Here is a 17,150-nt window from a genome sequence, read left to right as displayed (position 1 = left end):
GCTAAATATATTATGCATTTGTGTTTTTTTATTTATTTTTTGTATTAATGTTTTCTAAATGTTCTGAAATACACCATACTCTGTTGTTTGCAGGAGCTGGAGGAAAACTATACCCGGGCTTACTCTGAGGCCCTGTCTGCCTTTGGCAATGGGGCCCTGTTTGTGGAGAAGTTCATTGAGAGGCCTCGTCACATAGAAGTTCAGATTCTGGGTGAGTTCAATTGAAGAAGAGCCAAGTATATGACGTGCATTGTTCAAGAGTTATGGATACATTCATTTCTTGCTTGTAATCAAGCCTAGTATGAGTGCGTCTCCATCAGTATCTTTTATAAGTGAATAGATTTTGACATAGTATCTAGGGTACTACTCTAAAGGAAGCATGTTGTTCCATGCCCTTACATTTGTTTCATGTTTTTGTTCTTAAGGCTACGTTTAAAGAAAATGTACTATGTTTCTCTTTAGAATCTGGGGTATGTGTTTTATGTGTTTTATGTCCTGCATTGTGAAGACCTTGGGCTAAATACTCTCCCCTGGGGATATATTGCAGGAATATGGCAGCCCAAGGCAGGTTAGGATTGGAAATCACATCTGGACTGTGTTGTCTACCAGTCTATAACACGTTTCAAAAAATCGTAGAAAAGACTAAAGAAATCGGTCACTGGTTACTTAACGCACCCTGATGTGTAACTAAGAAACACTAAAAATGTTTGGGTATTGGCCCAAGATCTTTAAATCCAGGCACCCCTCTTGGTATCTAGTGTACTTTGTCGCTCTTACTGTTGGAGAGAAAGCATCACATAGAAACCTTTTGCGTTGCGCTGTCTGGAAGGTCCATCTCGCCGCAGTACAAGGTCAGCGGTACCTTCTAAATGCAAGAACTGCCACAAAAGATATGGCAGTAAAACTAAGAACATAGACTAACTCGGTTAGTTCTGTTCTACCGCACCACACATAATTTAATACAAATATATATGTACTAAATATAAGGGCATTTAAATGATTACAGGTACTAACCACATTTAATGGAACAGTTTTCGTTAGTAGAATGCCCAATGTAAGACCCTTATAAGTGAATAGTGGCCTGAACGTGGTACTTGGTTAGCCCTGACTGGCACATGTTAGAAAGCGAACATGTTTTAGCCTTCTTGCGTACGTCTGAGTGATGAGTCTGTCGGAGACGTCTTTAGCTAGGCACGGCTAACCCACGCCAAGCAGGCGGTTTATTTTATCAGAATGATGTCCGCCGCAGAGTCTTTAGTGAGGCTGGTCTGCTTCACGTCAAACGAACCATGTAATGAAAAAAACTAAAAAAAAATGTTTTTGCTGCGAGAAGACGGCTGGAAATTTATGTTTATGTATTTGTGTCAATTAAATGACTTTGTTCATTTTGTGTAACATGTTTTGATATTGGGAACCTTGAAACTGGGCAAAATATATTTTATCCAGATGGCTGTGTGAGATATAGAGGTGTAGTTTTATTTATAAATGAGTAGAGTGATATTCGCCTATTTTTTTTTTATGTCCAAATTATGATGTCATGTGCCCATTGTACATCGCTGCAGTATTTTGATGCTGTATAAATTTATCTATAATGCACCGGCATTGTTCTACAGCAGGAGAAACTGCTTGTATTCTTACGTGCCATGGACCCTTTATAAGTCATATGGTCTATTAGAATGCTGGCAACGTTTATTTCTTATGGAAATCATTTTCTTGCCATGGGGTAGATATTCCTGATCGGAATATCAACTGTGATATATAAGCAAAAACCACACTGGTTTGGAAATCTAGATGTAATTGGTGGAATGCTAATCCGTTCTGCTCCAGAGTACGATCTCTACGATTAGCCCATTCACCCTGATTGAAATAAAAGCATTGGCAATCCGGGTATGACCTTTGTGTACTTGAGGCAGTATGCGTTTTTATTAGTACGATTATTTTTCTTCTCACCGGCCAAACATTACAAAGCAAGACTTTCTTTTCCTCCCTAGTGGTGCAGTCGAGGAGCGTCTGTTCTGTAGCGCTCTCTAATAGAAGTGTCTGGCCAATTTAGGATTAGGAACGTGGAGATATGTCTGAGAGGAACATATGCCCCAGACTGGCACTGCTAAAGACATAGGCTTTTAGCCTCATTTGGATTATTGGTGTAGCCAGACACATGAGAGTTTGAAACTTCAACTCTGTAATATTGTACGTCATCAAGGGCAAGCCCCAGTGAGCTTCTTCTGCAAGGTGGTCTGAGTCGGCCCTCCATAGTGTATAGGTGGGCTATTTATTTTTGGTCCTTTATGATGCTTAGACATATCAAGGTGTTGAATTCTTCAACTCTCCCGTAAAATGTCCACCCCAGTGTCCGTATCCCTCGAATAGCATCGTTAAATTATCTAGAATTTACAGGTGTCTCGCTTTTAAAGGGATGCTCCATTTTCCCCTGGGTCCAACTGCATGGATTCTGTATTCGTCCCCTTCCTCGGAGCTCTCTGCCTCGTATTAGTGTTCCCAGAGGTCTGAGTCCCCCATATGCATGTGAAGCGTAGCAAAACAAAGTCGATCTCTGAATGAAACGGTACAAAATTATGTCATATGACCTTAATGGGTCTTTTGGCTCAAAAAAAGTCATGTTAATTGACAAGAAAGGGATTCCGGATATCTGTTAATTCTATTTATTAATGTGGCTCACGTGTTGCTTTAGGCATTGCACCTGCGGTATGTTTACAAATCCACATTTTTCCCAGTTCCACATATTCTACGTAACCAGCGTTTTACGTGGTTCACATGTCTGGCTGTAGGCTTTTAGGGGACTTAAACAAATAGAATTATTTGAGCACCATCTTTAACACCAGTAAGAAGAATTATGCATGCACAATATTTCTATAAGTGTTCAGAAAAATACTCTACAGAGATTACATTTAAGGAATCTCTCGCTTTTATAAATGTCTTCCTGTAAGGGGCTCCGTAGACCACTAGGTGCCTAAACAGTTGTCTTCTGCCTATATGGTGGCGCCTCCTCTGCCTTTAAGTATTTGTGCCCAAGACCACTATAATAAACACTTTTATTATGAAAGCATCATTCCAGCAGATTATGTGTAAGCGGCAGTAAAGTTTCCGTTATTTCGCGGCAGTTTAATTTGCTGCTTATTCACACTCGGTATGGCTGTAAGCAGCCTGTCCTCGGGTTTTCTCACTTTGGCTTCTTTCTGATCACAAACTGCTGAGAAAATTAGAGCAGATTAGAGGCGCGCGTCTATGACATGGAGCGTGTAGGGCAGCAGTTACCTAATAAGTGAGATGTTTAATTGGCTGCGAGGTCTCACGCCAGATAAAAATCCTGTGATAGTTTCTAGTATAATGGGTTATGCTGTAAAGTTAGAAATAACTGTTCCATTGACAGCAGTTTTATGCTTTAAATAATCGGTAAAGGGTCAGGCTGCTGGCACTGGCTGTCGCTTGCTTTTTCTATGTTTTAGATATAGATATGGAGTGCTGTATAACTCCAGTTTCCAAGGGCCACAAGCAGGCCCACTTGTTTTCAGGAAAGCCGAATGCTTGGAATTTTGTTTAATATGAAATAACTTTTTTCCCCCCTCTCTCTCTAGGTGATAAATATGGTAATGTCATACATTTGTATGAACGTGACTGCTCCATCCAGAGGAGACATCAGAAGGTGGTGGAGATAGCTCCAGCTGCCCAGCTAGATCTTCAGCTCCGGGACAGACTTACCCATGACTCGGTCAAACTGGCAAAGCAGGTAGGTGAAGTCTGGTGGATCTTGAAGCAGGACCGTGGATGGCAAACTGATTTTTAAATATAGCCAACAATACATAGTCCCCAACCTCAGTGTTTTTCCTAGTGATTAGACGATCGCTCGTTTAAGGATTTATTAACGGTTTGATTTGTTCTTAAATAAAAAAACTACAAAACTGGAGAACTAAACTGTAAAAGAAAACTAGCATGATCATAAAATTATTGGCAGGAAATATTAGTGGAATGATCTACCCGACACTTAAAGAGCATATCCAGATTCTAAGAACATGTCGGATACTGATAATATTGATTGCTTAGCGATAGTTAAGCAGTTACTTGAAGCTTTATTGACGTTTTATACGGGTTTATAATCCAGCAGAGGGCAGCGGAGACATGAAGACTACATGCTAATTTATTTTGAGACTTTACTTTCTTTGCTGTACCCGCAGGGCATTTGAGCCGTATATAGTTATCTTAGTCTTCTACCAGCAAACCACCAAGCAGCATCACACTCTCACACTATTTGTCAATTGACTGTTTATAGGGAACAAAAGGTGTAAAGCCAGATGTGCAAATATGTCATGAATATGCATTTTTTTGGCAGATTTCAAGCTTGTGAAATCATGACTTTTAAAGGCACTTATCAGTTAAAAGATAATTTCTTGTTTAATAATCTTTAATGGCAGTGGTCTTAAAATGACATGGTTGCATTTTATAGTGTTGGAAGTTCATCTATTGAAAGATGAACAAGTTACAGATTAAACGCTTGTATTTACTAGCACAGGAGGCTGCGGAAAAATATAAACAGTGGACATCCATTCATGGTGTAGACGATCACTGGGATTGGTGGCTTGTATGCATTGTGATATCAGGAAGTTCGGCGTGATGACATCTATATTATGCCTACCTGATGCATTGTGTTTTGGGCAAGTGCGCTGTGATATATGCTTTCACATAGTATATATACATGGAAACCCCTACTTCTTAAAGGCCTTTGTGACAAGTGAACATCGCTATGCCAGAAGCCATTTACAGATTTAGTTAGCCTTGTGTGCATATCTGGGAAAATTCCCAGAGTAGGCTACGGGAGCGCTCCCTCTTTTTTGGGGAGGATTTGCTTTATGGGGGATGGCATTAGCCCCCAGAAAGCCTTTAGTGGGAGTGGACTGGGTGAGAAGAAGGTGGAGTATGGATTAAGTCAAATGCAGCTCTCTTACATGGACAGTGAGAAACTGAGAAACCAACTCCGGGAAGCAGAGCTCCTCCTGTGAAGCTGTCAGTCTGGACTATCGAACAGACATGGGGCTTCCTGTTGTATCTCTTCTCAGGCAATGGCATCAAATCATGGCAGCCCCAAGGAGGAGTTGTGTGTTAGGAGAAAAATACAGAAGCACAAAAAAACAAGTTTAGTAGAATATCAGGTGCTTCTTAGATAAAATGTGGCCTTAAATTGGATTACTACTGTATCGATTTGTATTGGTGTCCATCATACCCTTTCATGGTTTTATGGTGATGATGATATTCAGTGAACTCCAGATGGAGAGCCGTTCTGGCTAACAGATTGCATTGGGTTCACCTAGAGTTGCGTGGTACTTAGTGGACGCTAGTGGCAGATGCTAGTATCTTGATTTTGCATTTCTTTGGAACTCTGACTTCTGTCCGGTTTGGCCAGAGATTTGAGTGGACACACTATAATTGGTTAGAACTGGTTTCTGTAAACAAAATCTCGGCTGCTTGTTTGTATTCAAAGGATGCTTTTAGCATAGATTCTCCTGTGAGACCTTTGGTGAGCAGGGCATGGTGGTAAACAGTTATGCAACTTATTCTGGCATTACAATAGGAAGAAAACAAGATTACAAGATTCTGCTTCATGTTTTGCTGCTTCTATACTAAGCCATCTGCAGTTTAAGTATGTGGCAGCAAATGTGGTTGACCTCCTCCTGCAATGGTTGTGCGAGTCTTACTTAGTAAGTAAACCTACTTGAATTCAACACTCCTGCTTCTTATTTTTATGAGCCTTGTGATGGGCTCTGAATTAGGATGCCAATATAACTCCCCTTTTTCTTTTATTAGAGCAATTTGTAAACACAGTTAAAAGGAATTGACTTGCAGGAGTCCCAGCTGCCCTTATCATATCTTGTGGGTTTTGGAGGTGATCCAGGGAGCTGGAGGTTTGCAGGCTTTTTCATCAAAGCAGGAAAAGCTGACTGAGGCTTCGCTCACATGGCCCAGGATGCATTTACTCCATTACTTTTCTGTCTCAAGAATAAAACCAGTAATAAACAGCTGTTCCCTTTTATAAAATTCTCCTTTTGGGTGTAAATATTTCTTGCTATAAATTAAGTGTTCTTCCCTATACCTCCAACAATTTGAACCTCTAGGGTAGGTACCATTTGCATTATTGTCCTTAGATTCAAAACCATAGATATTTGTGTGTATATGTTAATTAGCTGCTCCCTGACACGTTTAGATGCATGCATCTACTGGTTTTTGCTAAGCATACCAGTATAAGAAATATTATTAGACCATGAAACGAGTAAGTCGTTACCAATGGCCTACAATTTGATTTAGATGAGCTTTTTGCATGTTTTATTGAGTGCAATTTTTAAAAATATAACTTTATATACCCTGATACACGGTGTACATTATGATTTTTCCCATAACTGGGAACTCTCCAGGTTTGGCAAGGAGAAGCACAGTTTCTCCTGGTCAACACCTGAATCCTCCATGGGAGCGGGGTCTTGACACGCCCCGCTCCTCGCCCCCTTTTCCCTTTTAAATCGGGGTGTTTTTCCGGCGTAAGCCAGACTGCCCACCGATGTCAGTGGGCAGTCCTAGGCTCCAGGTAGCCGGGTATGATTATTTCCTTGTTTTTCTTGCACCGTGACAAATATAAGATGACCATACTGTATATCTCCGAACACTTGGTAAGAAATGGTTTCTTGTAATCACACCCCTCTATCCCATAAGTCATAGCCTAGGGCGCACCCTAAAAGCAGTATACACGGTTTTCTTTTTTACATATTTGAGAACTAACATCCGAAAAATCAGGTTATTATAAACTTGCCATTTCCTTTAAACATCCCCCACTAAGCGTACGTGGACAATTGCATTTTGTATTTATTTGTATTCTTGAAGTGTTATGGGGAATTGCACGCACACACTAGTCCTTATAGCAGCTGGTTTATTGCGCTGGGTTCTCACAGGATCGATAGTAGGATTAAGACGTTTAACACCCATACATCTGCACACCTCCAGCATTAAGGTGGTGCTACCTGGTTTGAACATGTGTGAAAGGGACAGTTCACCACACACAGTGCACCATTCAATCAGTGAGATGAAACTAACTGAGCTATGGTTATAAGCCATTCCTAAAACACTCTTTATATAGTGTTACAGAAGGGAAGCATGTAGTGATGTAGCTAAGATGGGATACTGTTAGGGAAACTCATACCATACTATAAACCATGATGGGGAGCCAGCTGGCTTTGCTCCCTGACTTGCTTCCTCAGAGTCCATATTTTAAACTGTGCCAAGCTTCTCATTGAAACCTTTGCCAGGTAAGCTGTAAAAGGGTTGGCAATGGCTTCATTTCTGCGTCCAGCTTATCTCATGGTATAAAGGGCAGTTAATATTTGTTGCCAGAAATCCCTGCTAATGGGTCGTTAGCCTGCCATCTGTTGTGCTGATTTCTTGCCCACATTAGGTTATACCCTAATTAAGCAGATCTTTCGATTTTCATATCCAGTGGTAATATTGGGTATTTGATACATCAAACTGTTTATATATCCTTGATATAATGTAACCAACCCATTCTGCAAGAGGCCTCTGCTCCCCACTTTCTACCTTGTGATCTAAGGCGTGCGTCTCTGGCTTCCCGTGTGTGCTTAGATTGGACGCAGTGGTCAGGCATAGTCTTGTTCTTCGCATGTTTCTCCTGAAACCCAGACTAGTGGGACCCTGCTGAAAAACTGAACATTCAACACACTTTTTCCCCTAAAAACTCCTTACTTTAGTGTCAGTGGCACTGCTGTTGGATTAAATCAAGATCTCAGCCATTCGTGGAGCATGCCTTGGGAGCGCACAAAACCTTTCCCAATGGACAGATGTCAACTAACGGCAGTCTGATAAGTGAACATGTAGCATTTCTCCATAAAACATTGCCTGGATGTCACTGAACCAAATGCCGCTCCCTTAAAACCTCTTTACATCAGAAGTATCACTACTGACTGCCCATTTTACTGTTTATATACTGCGTGGTATCTTGCATTTTTTTAATGCGTTGTGTGCATTTGGGCTTTATAAGCGTATGATAACATATCCAGAATTTTACATTATGTCTTAAGCGAAATCAGTTTGTAGATTTGAGAAGGGTGATGGGGCTATTATCCGACGGTGGTCTTACCAGACGCATGGCCTGAAAAAAAGTGGATGCGCAGGGGTGGCTGCCTAATCTACAAACCGACCATCTCCTCCTCCACATGAGATTGCAGTTGTGCCGTTCTGCACAAAAGCTTTCCAAGGTCAGACTCCTTTAAAGGAGAACAAATTGTATCAATAATAATCATACCTGGAACATCGTGCATATCTCACAACATGAAAGGCTTTGCTTTGATGTGTGGGAGAGATGCATTGTTTGTTCTATACTGACCTGCCATCCTGTGATGAGAGAAACACTGGTGACAAGAAGGGGAGAGAGGGGAGATTCGTGCTGCGGATCCACAGCGTGTGCCTTGCCTTGTGCTCTGGTAAACAAGCTGTTTAGCTCCACGTTGGGAACTTTCGTGACTCTGGGCCAAATGCTCTCCGAGCAATCTGTCCGTTGTAAAATGCTTAGGCCTTTAAACCTGTGTAGACCACAGGGAGGGCTGCTCTTCAGAGATTACACAAAATCCGATACAGTAAACATTAAAAATACACTGAATATGAAGTATAATCATACCTCGGGTCAAGTGTATGGAAATCATGACGTTTTAATCTATTTCGCTACTCCTCAAACGGTAAAATAAAAAAAAAAAAATAAAAAATATTTTGGATATCGGATGAGCCACCCAAAATGTGTACCTTTGTAGCAGTATGTAGGGTGAATGCTAATTGTGGTGGATATTGTTACTGTAGGTTAACAAGCATTACTGCAACACTGTTTAGTTACTCTGCAGTGATTTAGATCATAATGACTGGCAGGTTGGTAAGGATCATGGACAGTCTGGATACGGTTAGCTGTGTCTATAGAAAGGAACATCTGAGCCGTGTCCTGTGGGTTGTTAACACAGCTAGGACTGTTCCCACACTGTGGCTCACGTTAAGCATTGTCGGGCAACTACAATTGTTTTCAGAGGCAATGCAGTTTATCTTAATCTACAGGATGTTCGATTTGTATAGTGGTGTTGGAAGTCCAAAAACAAGACGGGGCTTTTAGTGAAAAGAGCTAATCTATTGTGCACGATGTGCACCGTAAAAAAAAAAAAATTCAGAAAAGATTAAAAGATCTGCTATATAGCCCAAAATAAAAGACCAGCATGAGGGTATCTGAAATGCTAGACCAAGCCAAGAGCGGTGATATACTTTCCTTTCATTATACTCTTGGAGTCTGTAGAAGTACACTTCATAGCATTGCATATTTTTGGGGCAATAGCAGATTATCTGCCCCTGTGTATCGGCATAATGCAGGCATCTGTTTTACTGTATTGTATACAACCGTGCAGTCTGTTTGGCCCTGTGTTTATAAGCCTCTCTGTCTCACAGGTTCACGCTGATGCAGGGTGGTATGGGGCGGTCATACCCTCCAGCCATCATTACACCTTAATGCATATATCTGAGAGGTCCCTTTTTAAATGCATATGGGATTTCTGCAGAATACAGTAACTCATTCACGATGGCACTCTAACATGCTTACCAGTGTGTGTGTGTGTGTGTGTGTATATATATATTATATTATAATATACACACGCGCACACTCTCTCTTCCCCTCTTCTTGAAGAGACTTGTCTTCACTGCAGATCGCACGTTCTGCGATGGCTGCCGCCCTACTACGATGGGTCATGTAACGTCCATCTCTGGTACCTCATTGCGCCCCTGCTGGGGAGATATATGGATAGCCTCAATGTCATAATACTGTTAACTTATCTGCATAACCAAAGTGCATATGCGCAATTGCTCATACAATCTGTTCCGTTTCATGACACAAAGTCATGAAGAAAGTATCACCGTGTCTGACAGTATGTCTGATTGCATATTGTTCACGCACATGAACCTGAACCCCTGATCCTTTCACGCATAGACTATGTAAAAACATGACAAGCTGCCAATCTGCAGTGCTTTTATGCCTGTCTAGCTTTCAAGGTTATGCAGAGGTCACCCCATAATCACCACCTTCACTGTTGGGGTAAATTGGATATTGACACTGAAAATGTGTATATGTGACAGTATACACAGACTCGGAATTTAAAGGCGACAAATTTCATGAATACGCAAACAAGCGAGCTCATTTAACAGTGCTTTAGGAATGAAAAAGTGACATAGCATTGTGTGCAGGCGTCAGCCTTGAGTCCTTAAAGTGCACTTCAGACAGCAGTTTTTGCTTTTAGCATATTTGTATTGATGTTAAATGAATTATCCTTGCTCTACTCTATGTAGCTGAGTACATTGTCACGGTGTTGCTTGCTGTAAGCATACCAATTGTGTGTTTGTGTTCGGAGAGTGATGTCCACAGGAGAGATCTGTCTGTGCAAATAAAATATGAACGAAAAAGCTGCATGAAGGGGTTAACCAGGCATAAAAATCACAGCCATGTTTAAAGACCAATTACAGAGCCTAAAATGTCAGTAAATTAATGGACAGTTACAAATGATACACAGCATCTGGCGTTGTGTTCAGTGGTGGATGTGTCTGTAGTTGGGGGCCAGGCTAGGATTCTAGAATTACTAAATGTCACGCTTCATCTTCCTGCAGCTATTCCAATCAAAGTTATCTCAACGTATTGGAAGCGTCATGGGTTAAAAGGGCAGTCGAAGAGAAGTCATATTGCCTACTGACAGCCCCCAAATAGATTCCTGATAAGAACAGAGCTAAATGTCAGTGACGTGTTTAAATCTGCACCTTTTTCAAAATGGTACGGATCAAAAACTAGGTATTAAAAGCGCAATGACCTGTGCCTGCCTCTATTTGCTGCCACTGTATAGTGTGTGCTTATTTCTCACTAGACATGTGCAATTAGGCAAAAAAATATTCGTTTTTGGCTCATTCGTCGGGCAACGCATTTCGTTCCCTGCCCATTCAGTTTGGCTGAAAATTCTGGGGCATTTTAGATCTGGGAACTAAATTTGGTGCCCGTGTTCAGAGTGAACGTGGCCACCAAATTTAGTTCTCACTCTTACTCAAACTCTCATTCTTCAATCTCACACTCTATTTCCCTACCTTCTCTGTTGACCACTTTCCCTTCTGCATCTTCTTTATCGTCTTTCTCCTCTTTATTCTATCTTGAATCTTCAATCCTTAAACTGCCATCTTCTTTCTTCGTCTGCATTTGCCTTCGTTCTTCTTTTTAAGGCTTCAGCTGCGTTTACTTACTATTACTTTATTTTTTGGTGCGCTTTGAAATGGTTTGGTAAGTAATTATTTACATTTTTGAGAACCCGCCATCTACCATTGAATGGCTAACAAGGTCAACTCCTGGTGGGGATCAAAATCCATCCATATATAGCTTGCTAAAAGTGCGATAAATGCTGTGACTGCTGCCCTACGCATCAATGTGTTGGACCTCATCTCCATATTTAAATCACCTACAAAGCTTCTTATGCTCTTGTCTGAAAGGTAGGGGCTGTATGTATATTCAGGGAATATCAGGACTTGTAATGCTCGGGGTATTTGCAGCTATGTCTGAAAATGTGCCAGAAGTCACTGTATTAACATGACTCCAACGTTCTGCTGAAGATTCCTTTCAATCGTCTTGTATCCAGGATACATTCACAGATATCACACAATGCTTGGTGGCATGCTGGAATACTGAAGGTATACACAAATTCACCGGCATTTATGTAGCTTTGTATCCGTATGATGACTGCATAGATTGAAAATACACAACATTGCCACCACAATGTATAGATTTCATGTTGTGTGGTTTAGCATTACAGTAAAAACCTCTTTTTACCAGTTTTAATGACTGTTATGCCCTTGAGCCAATTTTACTGGCATTTATACTGAGATTAGCACTTAAGGCTAAAAATGTGATCCAAATGATGTAGAACCTGTGGCTGGCGACGCAGTTTACAGTAGCATGGATACCTTGTCGATTTTGGCCCCTCGCAAACAAAGGCAATTTCCAATACGCTTACGTTTTGCAGTGAGCATAAACAAAAGTCGTGGTCAGACTAAGGTAAGGCTGGAATATATTTGTCCCGACCCTGTAATAAAAATATAGGGCTAATACAAACTTCGTATCAGGAACAACACATAAATCTATGTGCGTCAAAAATAGGCAGTCACTTAGATGCAAACAAAGGTGAAACATTTAATACGAACAAAAATAGAAGAAGAATATAAAAAGATAACAAAAACAATACAAAACAAGTCTTACAAAACCTTTGAGAGGAATTTAGTTGATGGCATCTGTCCTATGCATTCCTGAGGATGGAGGGAGCGACTGTTGGGACGTGAAGAGTCCGTGGATGGCAAGTAAATCTTCTCTCAACCTCTCTTCCCATGCCTCTCCATGTCTTACAAATGCCTAGCTTATATGTGGTTTGGATAATGATGTCAGTCTATTGGTCTTCACCTAATTGGGTGTTCAAACTGCTTACTAAGGTCTTTACACGTCTAAACCCTATTTTAGATGGTCACTGTAAGCGTATTGTAATGCCCTTTTACAGTTACAACTATACCATGCATTAACAATTTACTATCCGATCTATAAAATGCCTGTTCAGCAAATCCTTCATTCCATATTTAAGGTCAAGGAAACCCTGAAACCTATCATTGAAACCTATTAATATATCTTAATGATCATTATTTATGAACAATGATTACATATCTTTGACTATTGCCTATACCAATAATTACATATGGTCATTTTATATTATTGGGGTTAGAAGAGATGTTAAATGTGTTGGAATCTTTTACAGACCCGTATTTAGTCCGGGTCAATTTATGTCATTGTAGCTGTAGCTCTAGAAAAATTGACAATCAAGGTGAAAATGTCTTCATTTTCTCACACAGGGTCGCTTGGTACCCTCAAGTAAAATAGTTTATGCCCCAAATGTGGTTTACAGAGGTCTTGAAATGCACGAATTCTCATCCTGTCCATTGTATCTGCGGTACCGCTGGCATTGTCTAGTATAGTATATGCTTTGGAAACTCTTATGCAGAAACCATAAGTACAGCCATCTTGGCTTTCTGTTCTCTGGATCTAGATTGATTTTAACCCCTGTTGTTCGTTCTCTCTCTCTCTCTCTCTGAGGGTGAATGCGGCAATGGGAGAGAGCTTCATAACAGGTAATGAATTGGGTGATGCTGGCATTGCCACGCACAGCCATAGATCTCTGCTTTATCGAGGCGAACACAATAATTAATTAAAATTACACCGGTTTAACAAAAGGAATAAGCTGTCCTTAGTAGCCATCATTAATTTATGCTAAAAGCCGTGACAACCTTTCTCGTCGAGTCACCTTTTCTAAAGAGTGAATTGGGTTTTCAGGGTAGGATGCAATAGACCCAGATATCGCTGCACAAGAGGTCTGGTTAAATATGTAACGCTTCCAGTTTCCTTTTAGAAAGACAATTTGTTTATACAAGAACAGAGCAGATTTCTGCCCAGCGATACTGTGTAATGTCCACATCTCGGTCGATAGTCGCGTTGCAGAGTCTCCAGACACCCTGTATTCATTTCACAGTCTGGGATCTTAATAAAGGAACAAGCCGCATGGCTGCTCACAAACACACATCTACCTTTTCTTGTGCTTTATCGGAACAAATGTGCACTAATCAGCGTGTTTCTCCTATAACGTCTCCACGTTGTCTACGCCTACCATAGAAAGCCTGTAAAAGCTACTTCACAAATATTGATTCTCTCATTCCTATCGCACACCAATAACCTGTTGCCCATGATATGTTTTTACTTTTTTAAAGATGTTCAATTTAAGGCTTAATTGGAAACCCAAATTGATGTCACAGGCCTCTTTTCTCTGGTAAACGATGGTTCCTGTTTATGTTTCATTAGGAGGTTCAGTTCATTTTTCTGAATTCTTTTCTTTATTTTTTCCAGTCTGGGCAATCTGCATTTACAATGGGGAGAGACCATTTTAGGTCTCTTTTCAATTGACCAAATGTGGAGGAGAGTGTAGTTGACAGTTGCCCATTTATGCTACCAGGTCAGACAAACATTTAATTTGTGGAAAACCAAGTATTTTTTACTTTTTTTTATATCTTATTCATTGATAAATATTGGTGACAAAACCAGCAATTTTACTGGGCTTTCACACAATGCGAGTCTTTCAGTTGTGTAACCAACCCATCCTCTAATTTGTGGAGAGAATATATATTTTTTAATATGTTATATATTGGTGGCAAAACCTGGCATTTAAGGGTGTAAAATTCCTGAGCAGGAGTTTTAGGTGTTTTAATATATATTTTTTATTTATTACGAAGGAGTAAAAAGCATTTGGAAATGTCTGTAATGAGCGATTCTAGTTTTCTTGAGTTGGGCAGAGCTGGCAGCAGGCATGTACAAAAGCAGTAGCAGTCAGATGACCACCGGTATACCAGTCTCAAGTTGGCAGAAGTCAGATGTTTAAGTACCACGAGCCTCATGTAGCTGCAGCAGCAGTGCTGAACATCCTCTATCTACTACTTGGGGTTTCCAGGCCATTTGGTAGAGAGGATTGTGCAATAATTGGACGGGTGGCAGTCCTAAAGTCACTTACGACGTAAGCATGAATTTAAGCCAGACACTTCCACTTTTGCCCAGGACAATCCCCATATTTACACATGAATTCCTGGAACAAAATTGGGTCTTTCCGGGGAACAGATTACATGTGAAGGTTGAGATGCTGATCAGTAGGCTGAGAGAAGAGCTGACAGGTCGCTTGTAAGCCATTATGGACACCCCAAAGTATATTCTGGCCACCCTCTGACCAAAGAATTAAGGGCATGTTGGCCTTTAAAAATTTCAAAACTTGGAGGGATGTGTGTGAAATGGAGCGCATTAGGAGTACTAGGTCCATCATCGCTTCAGCCATTTGGCGGAGTGCCTTTTATGCTTTAGTGGATACAATTACCACCTAAGCTCCCTAAAGTGAGCGAGGTACAAGTGTTGTGCACCTCTCACCATCCTTACTGGGGGATGAAATATTTTAATTTCGGTAATCTCAGTGGACTTGCACCAAGGGGCTGCACGTGCCTGCCTGCCTGCCCAGGCCGAGTGCCCTACTGCTGCTGCTTCTAAACATGTCCCTCCTTTCCTGTGTTTTTTTTTTTTTAATTTTTATTTATTTTTTTTTTATTATCCCCCCCCTTTAAATATGTTGGGAGGGATTCAGTGTACCCACTCTGTACCATGGTGTCTAATATATGCCAGTGTACCCACTTTCGATGACCTGCTGCTCCCATGTGACCTTCCTTACTCTGAAGAATCAATTGATCAAACTAGTCCAATGCTGCCTTGGTATGTGTGTCCATTGGTACAGTGCTACTAATGGTACTGCACTACAAAATATTATTTTCCAGATGCTGCTGCTGTTAACACCCTGGAATGTTCCGACTTAAAACATTTTTAAAATAAAGCCCACAAATATTGCCCAAAATGAATGTTTGTTTGTTCCCCGAAAACAAATGTGGGGGAAAATGTTAAATTAACTTTGCTTGCTGTGCAAAGTCTACTACCTAGTTTTGTGTGGTTTTGCAAAATCAAGTTTTCCAGATTCTCTTTTTTCAAATATATTTTCTTTGATGCATTACTCATTATTTTAATTGTATGGTAAATAAAAATCATCCATTTCATTTTTTTTTTTTTTTTTTTTTTTTTGTATCATGCATGTATATTTGTTTTTAGGTTATTTATTGGCATTTTCATTTTAAATGCAAATAGAATTTCCAAGCAATAGATATAAATGGGTAGATTCAGATTATTTTTATTGGAAAAACTAAAAGGATCCAAGGCCAATGTTTGAATACTTTTTATCATGTGGCTTTAACTTGTACTATCTATGCGGTTTTTTTTTTTGTGACTACCTTTTTATGAACCCGTTACTTCTCTGGAAAATCAACGTTTTATTGTTAAAACCTTGCTTACTCTTTCTGTGAAGGCTCCATTGCCCTTGGTAGAAACAACCTTCCCCTAGTTGAAGGTGACCGTATCTAGTGCTATTCTTCTGTCGTTTAATGTTTGCTGAGAAATATTTGTATTGACCTTTAATATATTTGTAGTAGAAAAGAAAATCCCTACCGCTACCCAACCACACAACTCGTGATTGAAATATGCAAGGTAAATAAATTAAAAGGCTTAACACCTACCACCGTGTGCACAATAGGCTCGTGTGTGTGTATATATAATATTCTCAACATGTAATCTATACTTTCCAACAGATGTATACAAGCCCGCAAGAATTCCTTGAATAAAGAATGCCATGTTGTAAAAGTGCATTGGTTTTGCACCCATAGTTTGAGTTAACCACAATAAGTAGCCAGTAAAATCTTAATTCCAGGTTTCAGACCCAGTAAATAACATAAGTCCTAGGATATAGCAGGGTTGTTTGCACAAGATGGTTGTTTGTGTTTTTTTTTTTTCCTTTTTAAATTTTTTTGTAAATGTAAATTTAATATTTTTGTTTGTAGGAGATGATGTTTTTCTGTATGCTGATCGCACACAGTGTTGGGTCCTAGTGGTATTCCTCACTACAGCCCATGCCCACAGATAAGTGTATGGGAAAACCCAATGTGGCCAGATTGCCCCTTTTGCAAGCAACAAAAGGCCACATTTTAAAATGCTAATGGATTTTGTTGTCTATGGTGAAATAACAGAAATGAACCAGGAATGGCAGAATATTATGGCAGGGAAAAGTAAATATGACCCCCATATTCTGTTATTTTAGATAAGGCATGATCTTTTAGCTTTGCCTGTCAAATTATTAGGAAGTAGTTTGAAAAGGTTTAGGTCCTGAAGCAGTTAACTATGTTTTAGGTGCGTGTATATGTAATAAATAAATAAAAAATCAGGAGAAAAGCTAAACTCAATTTACATATAGAACTTTATTTTTCAAGGAAACAAATGTAACGATATAGATTTAGTTGCTTGGTTGGGGGAAAAAAAGCTAATATAGAAATAACCAAATAGGAATATGTGACAGTTGGAAAGTGTTTCAGACAGTTCTGTCATTGTGTTCTCTCCCCGACCGTGCAAGCGGCAGATTTATAAG

At 40.1% G+C, this 17,150-nt stretch overlaps 1 protein-coding gene across 2 annotated transcripts in view; it reads left to right on the top strand.

Moving 5' to 3' along the window:
* PC (pyruvate carboxylase) overlaps window positions 1-17,150 on the top strand; it is a 223,672-nt gene that overhangs the window by 58,404 nt on the left and 148,118 nt on the right. For both annotated transcript variants that reach the window (XM_053449541.1, XM_053449542.1), the window contains 2 exons: window positions 94-211; window positions 3,597-3,748. In XM_053449541.1, coding sequence (XP_053305516.1) covers window positions 94-211; window positions 3,597-3,748 — 270 coding nt within the window. The remainder of the gene's footprint in view (window positions 1-93; window positions 212-3,596; window positions 3,749-17,150) is intronic.

The sequence above is a fragment of the Spea bombifrons genome, chromosome 10, assembly GCF_027358695.1.
Source record: "Spea bombifrons isolate aSpeBom1 chromosome 10, aSpeBom1.2.pri, whole genome shotgun sequence".
Taxonomy (NCBI): domain Eukaryota; kingdom Metazoa; phylum Chordata; class Amphibia; order Anura; family Pelobatidae; genus Spea; species Spea bombifrons.
This window is presented reverse-complemented; position numbering and strand designations above follow the sequence as displayed.